We start from the raw sequence: 8,002 nt of genomic DNA, 5'->3' as shown, positions 1-8,002 counted from the left end.
CGACAGCCAGTTCAGAGTCCGGTTAGGTTGGCCCGAAGAATTGATAGCGTGTGAGATGGTGTGGTCTTTGTGGAATTTGGTTCAAAATTATGAGTCATAAACAATGGTAAGAATTATCATTTATCGACAAATAAAAAAAATAGAACTTTATGTATAATTCTTTACTTTAATACCGATGTAGAATGGAAGAAAGTTGATGGATTAATCCCCCCACCGTGTTTCTGAATTCAAAGTGCACTCAATCCCATGTAAATGCAATCAAAATGCCAAGGAAGCAAAAACTCACTGAAGCATTTCAACAAACACCTGGCAGATATAATCTTACGCACAAGCAACTATACCTAACGAACAAGTAGAAACCTGCCAGGACCCAGAAGATATACAAAGCAAAAAGCGGAATAACCAGACCAGTCTTCCTCCATCAAGCTCTCTCAGGTGTTTGTTGAACCAGAAGTTTATTAATTGAACCGGTTAGTCCGACGTGGCAAAACACGTTATAACGCCGTCAACGATGAATATTTTATTTGGTAAATTTTTAAAAATATAGGTATTTATATGGAAATTTTAAAAAATATATGTATTTATTTGAGAATTTTATAGTACAAATATTTATATGGAAGTTTTGTAAAAGTACAGATATTTATCTGCGATTTTTCCTCGTTCTTTTTAGTTTTGCACATTGTAAAGTCTTGTTTTAGGTATCAATATAACTAATATAATTATACCAAAAAAAATATAACTAATATAAAAAATTTATGAAATATTTGAATAATATTAGTTATCATATTAAACAATGATTTAATATTCTTAATAACGCAACCCAATAAATAATATAAATATAATAGTACACTCGTGTAAAGAAATTTGAGCGTAAATAGCACGGGGGGAGGGGGTATGAAAGTCCAAGGATGGTTTCCGTAGCACACGAGGGTATTTTCGTAATTCCAAGCCATGGCCCCTTCCTCTTTAATTCCTCTCGCCTGCACTCAAGGCCTTTCTCGAACCCCAAAACGCTGCGTGGAGAGAGAGAGAGATTGAGGGATGTCGGTCTCCGACGCCGTGATCAGGAACCTGACGGCGATCTACGTGGCAGTGATTGCCGGAATCAAAGCGTACGGACTTCTCATCGGCCGCAATTTCGGTGCCGTGTCGGTGCTCGCGGCGTCGACGTTGGTCGTCGGCGCTGTCTTGGTCGGAACGCTGACATGGGACATCTGCAGGAAGGCAAACAAGGCGGCGGCTGCGGCGGAAGATCGCCGGAGATTTAGCCGGAGAGTTGAGGAGATGTGTAAAGGAGGGATCTGTTGGCACGGCGTCGCCGTTAAGTCGCCGGCGTCTCATGTCCGGTTTAGGCTAACACATCCGATTCCGTACGGTTCGATGTAAATAACAATAAAATCAGTTTAAACAATTTAACGGAAAATCATAGAGAGGAACTAAGGGGAGAGACAAATACATGGATAAAAATTGAGCAAAATTGTTTTCTTGTTTGTTTTGTCGGTTTCCTTTCTCTTTGAGCATTAACAACTAAATGGCGTTATGGCCTTTTTTTTCCAGAATTTTTGTATTTTAGTGAGATGTTTGGATAAAGTCACATAAAATAAAATAGTGAGGTATAGAGTTTGCTGTCTGTAACCTTATAAATTTTTCGAATTTTGTTTTACAAAATTAAAAAAAAAATCCAAACAAAAGAGAACTCAATCAAAAATAAATTGCAATCTGTAATATTTAGACCCAGTTATAAATTTTGTTTTATTATACCATAGGATTGGGAAGTGAAATGCAGCCAACTATTTTTTGAATTGGGCTTGGTTGGCTTTGGGTTTGATTACTGAATTTCCATTAAATCCAAAAATAAAAAAAACTGTAAGTTCAATTGGTTTTTTTTTTTTTATTGATTTTATTCGTTATAAATGTGTTTGATATGTGTTTGATGTTATTGGTTTGGATTTTATATCGACTCATTATGAGGAATCATGGTAGGGGTGGGCAAAATATTCAAAAAAACCGAACCGATACGTTATTCGATTCGTATCCGAATCGAAAATTCGGATATCCGGAGTTTACGGATCGGATACGGATATTTATTTGAAGATATTTGTCGGATACGGATCAGATACGGATATTAAAATTGAATTATCCGACATATCCGATCTGATCCGTATTTTATAATAATATTATTAAATATAAGAATAATTTGATATGTAGATTTAAAATGTTTAATATCTATACGTTTTTTAGGGAGATTTAAGAAATATTTTATATATATAGAGGTTTATAATGTTTAATCTTTTGAATATTAAAATTTATCATGTTTAGTGTTTTGTTTTGAATTTTGAATTTCGAATATATTTATATTTGATAAATTATGATTGTATTTGTATTTGAATTGATTTGTAGTGTTTAAATTATGAATTTTAAATTATAAATATCGTTTATATTAAATAGATTATATATTTTATTTTTGTTTGAATTTATTATTTAATTTTAATTCAAATTTTTATAACATTTTAGGTCGGATACGGATATCCGGAAATATTCGTGATTTTTACGGATATCCGAAGTTACAGATTGGATACAGATAACAAAATCGAATATTTGTACGGATCGGATACGGATACGGACATCTCAAAAATCCCGAATATCCGATCCGTGCCCACCCCTAATCATGGGAACTTTAAAGTTCGCATCAACAAGTCCTCAATGTGAATGTGAAAAATAATATTTCATCTATAAAAAATACATCAATATAATTATGTGAGAGCAGAAGTGATACAAATTATTATTGGGGTGGAAAAGCGGTGTGGGTATGCACAAAAGTGCTCCACAACCACGGTTCCAGTCCCACACTCGGTAATCACCAATATAAAAAAATAAATAAAATATTGGTTAATTTTGTGGAGATATGTGAAATACAAATTTTTTATGTTCGTATCACCTCAAAAATTTCGAAGTTATTAAAGTACGGTAAACTCATAAAATATAACGATCACATATTCGGAAAAAACTTTTCTAAATACCAAACGAACACAGAGAGATATGAGCAGAGATATTAATGTTCTTTGTTTTTGTGTTATATATCAAATGAACTAACTAACGATATCTATTTTATACTAACGGAAAAAATATCTCACATTATTTATAAAATCACTTTGATTTTATTCTAATTTTATTTTGATTATCAATTTATCATAATTGTTGAATTTTCCAAAAAAATATTTTTATTTAATTTTTTATGCCAATAAAAAATGTTCTTTTAGATTTTTTCATTTAAGATTTTTAGAATTTTTAATAAATTGGGTTTCTCTCGTTTTAATTCCGTTGAGATTCTATCAAATACATCTAAATTCAACCATTAATGTTTTACTTTAATTTTTTTTATAAAGTGTAAAGTGGAAAGAGTACTGACAAACTTGGAACTGGGAGATAAGAAGATTTGATAAGCCCATGACGCAGAAAGAGCCATGATGGAATATTTGCTTTTGTCGAGATATTCATGTGCACATCATAGCTGACGTGTATATATAGACATATTTTATGTACGTATTCGTGCTAATGAATTTTTCAAATTATAATTATTTAAATCAATCCAAGCATTATATAATAATATGGCTACATAGCCAATCAATATAAACGCAAGACCTTATTTTAAATTCGTCTTTTAAAAATTCAAATTTAACAAATATCAGAAATAAAGATAGAAAAGGAAAAAATCCTAAAAACATTATTGAATTTTGAGATGATAATCATATTAATATTGAATTTTACGAATGTTAATAAAAAATACATAAAATTTGTAAATCTAATTAAGAAAATGACTGACTTTGCAATTGTTTTGATAAAATCTAGATTAACATTAAATATCGTTAAAATCGTTAACGGTTAGAGATAATATGATGTTGTTTATGATTCCCGACTACAATTGATATCATAATTCTTGCATGCTTAGTATTATTCAAATACGGATCTCGATATCCGCAGTGTTCGTTGATTGATAGTTTTCTTATTTTTACAACTTTGTTATCTTATCTTTTGCATTTACTTCATAAATATACCACCATCACTACAAAAAAACTATGAATTTTTCCAACGGATCATCCGTTGGAAATATTTCAACAGATTTTCAACAGACGTCTGTTAGAATTATTTCAAAGAATTTCCAACAGATATTCAACAGATAAAACCGTTAGAATTCCATTGAAATTTTCAACGAAATATCAACGGATAAGGTACGTTGAAATTTTTCAACATACTTTTCGACGACTATCCGTTGGAATTAAAAACAAAAATTTCCAACGGATATTTGTTATATTTTGATACAATTTCCAATAGATCCCCGTTGAAAATTTTTGGATCGTTGAGGAAAAATATCCCAACGGAAATCCGTTGGAAAGTTTCGAACATTTGGTAACGATCGGATAATTTCAACGAACACCCGTTGAATATTTAACGCTCGAAGTATTCCAACGGACGTCCGTTGAAATATTTAACGGTTGAAATTTTCCAACGGACGTCTGTTGGAATTTTCTTTTTTATATAACCATCCCCTTAACACTCTCAAGCCACTCTCCAAATCATTCTTCTACTATTCTTATACAAAAAACACTCAAAAAATGTCTTCTTCAACAAATCTCAATGTTCATTCATCCCGACAATGGATATATGAAAGAGTTGATCCGATTACAAAAAAGGTAACACAAGAATTCCTTATCGGTTTGGAGCAATTTATGAATTTTGCTTCGATGCAGCCATTATACCAAGAATATGGAAAAATGCTATGTCCGTGTACAAGTTGTCGAAATTTAAAATTTCACACTCAAGAAGATGTTTGTAAACATCTATTTCGAAGGGGATTCGTAGATGACTATTATATTTCGCGATTCCATGGAGAAGAAGTCCTGACAATTACAATGGGACATGTGTTGGGCAATCAGAGGTATGATGATGAAGAAGTTTTAAGAAATGATGATATATGCTTTTCCTAGGGCGTCGTTTGAGCAAAACTCACAAGAGGATGAGCTAAACGTCGAAACAAAACGGTTTTTCGACATACTGTATATGACAAATTAATCATCTTGTCTATGAACGATGTAAAGAAAGTCAGTTTCGTTTATCTCTTGCATGGATTCATTTTGTCAGACATTGCGTGAATATTTACTTGAAAACAACGAAGCACCACAATCATATAATGATAAAAGGCTATGTTGAAGAATTTGGGAATGCCCTATGAAAATATTGATGTCTGCAAAAATGGTTGCATATTTTTTTGGGGTTTAGAAGATAAAGAATTGGTTCAGTGTAAATTTTGTAGGCTAACAAATATCGTCTGAGTAACCAAAGATCCCTACATTGCAAATCTCTAACCTATAGCTATGGAACTACTCGCTAAACATTGAGACGTTAGTGTTCATATCAATAATACAAAACATCATAAAATAGAAGAAATGAAGAATGCTTAGTCGATTTTTCGACTTCGTAATCTTCGTCTTCTACTCCGATCTCTTGCCACTTGATAATCGCCCCCTTTTGTGTGTTCTAGGGTATGTTCTTTGATAAAAACTTGAATTCTTTTCGACCTAGAGGTTTTTTCCTCTTATTTCTCTTTCATCTTGGGCAAAATAGTAAGTTTTCCAAATATGGGAATCGAACCGATCGTTTCGGTCAAAGCCAAACAATCGTTTCCACTTTCTGAGGAATTTTCCAATTTCTGCGATGCCGAACCGATCGTTTTACCAAGTGCAAAATGATCGTTTCACTCATAACTTTCTGCCCCGCTATTGGATTCAAGTGATTTTGGTGTCTATTCGTAGATATTGAAAAGAGGTTTCCAATTATATAGAGAACTTATGATTTGGACTTATAGAGTGAAAGTTATTGGACGTGCAATATCTCACTTCTCCAGCTTCACGGTTTTTTCTCAAAACCCCTCCAAATGTTCCTGTTTCGTCTGTGATATTCCGTAATCCATGTTTTCCACTCCTTTTACTCTTTTTTATACATGAATACATATTTAAACATCAAAGAACAAAACCAACCAATATCGAAACCAAATGTGCCTCACAATGTCTACAAATTTGTAAAATCGAGTAAAATACATTAGACATCATATATCAAATCATCACACAAAATACGTGTTATCAAATTCCTCCGAACTTAAATCTTTGTTCGTTCTCGAGCAAATACTCCGTGAAAAAGGTCTAAAAGGAGGGCGAGACAATGACATAATTCAAAATGATAATCCAGAACGAAACATGTATTTGACATAGATCCCCGTGAACAATGACGAAATCTGTCTACTATGATTTTCCTCTCTCACTACAAAAAAAAATCATCGAATTCCAACGGATTTGTCCGTTAGAAATTTTTCAACGGATTTTCAACGACGATTTCTGTTAAAACTCCGTTGAAATTTCCAACAGATATCCGTTAGAAATGCCCGTTGGAAATTTTTAACGGAATTTTTAACGTATTCAATTGAAAAATTGGGTTGAAAATTTCCAACGGTATTTCCAACGAATATCCGTTGGAAATTTTCAATAGATATCGTTTCGAAAAATCGGTTGGAAATTTCCAACGGATGTTGGTTGGAAAAAATTTTCAACGGAATTCCAACGGATATCGGTTGAAAATTTTTTTAGAAATTTTAAAAAAATTCCAACGGATGTCAGTTGAAAATTTTTTTGGAATTTGTTTTTAAAAATTTCAACAGAATTCCAACGGATATCGATCGAAAATTTGATTTTAATTGAAAAATCAATTGAAAAATCTAATATATATATATATATATATATTTAAATACATGTATTTTATATATTTATACGTATACATATATATATATATATATCGATATGTGACTTTTTTTTGACAATGTTATTAGTTTCTACTGGGAAAATATTTTAAAAAAATACATGTCTTAATTAAGCATATAAGTTTGGTGGGTCCATGTTATTTACCCCCTTTCATTTTTTTCGAAATTTTCTTACAGAAATTTAAATAATATATTAGTATAATTTGTCTGCTCCTCAGATTAGTCCAAACATTAAATTACAAAAAGAAAGTTTGAAATTTTAAAATAATAAAGATAATCAAAGGTAAGAAAAAATAAAATAAAAATCTAAAAATTCCTAAACTTGTATTTTGGAGTAATATTAATTCCTAAACTTGTAAAGATGCCTATAAATTCCCAAACTTGCAAAATTGAACACGTTAAATTCTGAACTTGTTAAACGGTTCCATATTCGTCCATAACGTTATTTGGTCAAAAAAATGAGTTGACCGATCCGACGTGGCTCGCACCTCTACAAGTTTAGGAATTAATATTACTCCAAATTATAAATTTAGGAATTTTTAGATTTTTTTATTGTTCTTTCTTGCCTTTGATTATCTTTATTATTTTAAAATTTCAAACTTTCTTTTTGTAATTTAATGTTTGGACTAATCTGAGGAGCATACAAATTATACTAATATATTATTTAAATTTCTGTAAGAAAATTTTGAAAAAAATGAAAAGGGGTAAATAACGTTGTCCCACCAAACTTATATGCTTAATTAAGACATGCATTTTTTTAAAATATTTTCCCAGTAGAAACTAATAATATTGCCAAAAAAAAGTCTCAACATTCAAATGAATATTTTTTCCACTTGTATTTCTCTTTTCTCAGTTTGTGGATGAAAATAAAATTATGAACTGTTCTTTTGAATAAATATTCATTTATTGTAGAAATTATATGAGATTTAATATGATTTTCAATCTCGTTAGGAAGAGTAGAAAGAATAAGAAAATTATTTGAGTACAATTTAGCATTGACCCGGAAATGAGAACCACTAATTTGCCAAAACAAAACAAGGTAAATAATAATTAAATAAAAGCTTTGTATGAATAAAAACAAAGTAAATAAATAAATAAACAGGTTTTTGGATAAGAACGAACCGTTGATTAAATGTTTTGTTAATTCAATTGGTTTAACTTAATTTAGGACCATTAGAATAATCTATTAAATAA

At 31.0% G+C, this 8,002-nt stretch overlaps 1 protein-coding gene across 1 annotated transcript; it reads left to right on the top strand.

Annotated features, from left to right (window-relative positions):
* The first annotated feature begins 831 nt into the window (after positions 1-831).
* LOC104805018 lies at positions 832-1,646 on the top strand. Its single transcript, XM_010529419.2, has one exon. The coding sequence runs from the start codon at positions 1,042-1,044 to the stop codon at positions 1,384-1,386; it is 345 nt and encodes a 114-aa protein (XP_010527721.1). The 5' UTR covers positions 832-1,041; the 3' UTR covers positions 1,387-1,646.
* Positions 1,647-8,002: the final 6,356 nt, after the last annotated feature.

The sequence above is a fragment of the Tarenaya hassleriana genome, unplaced genomic scaffold (genome assembly GCF_000463585.1).
Source record: "Tarenaya hassleriana unplaced genomic scaffold, ASM46358v1 Cleome107, whole genome shotgun sequence".
NCBI classification, from domain to species: Eukaryota; Viridiplantae; Streptophyta; class Magnoliopsida; order Brassicales; family Cleomaceae; genus Tarenaya; species Tarenaya hassleriana.
Note: the sequence above shows the minus strand (reverse complement) of the source record. Positions and strands in the feature narration are given on the sequence as shown.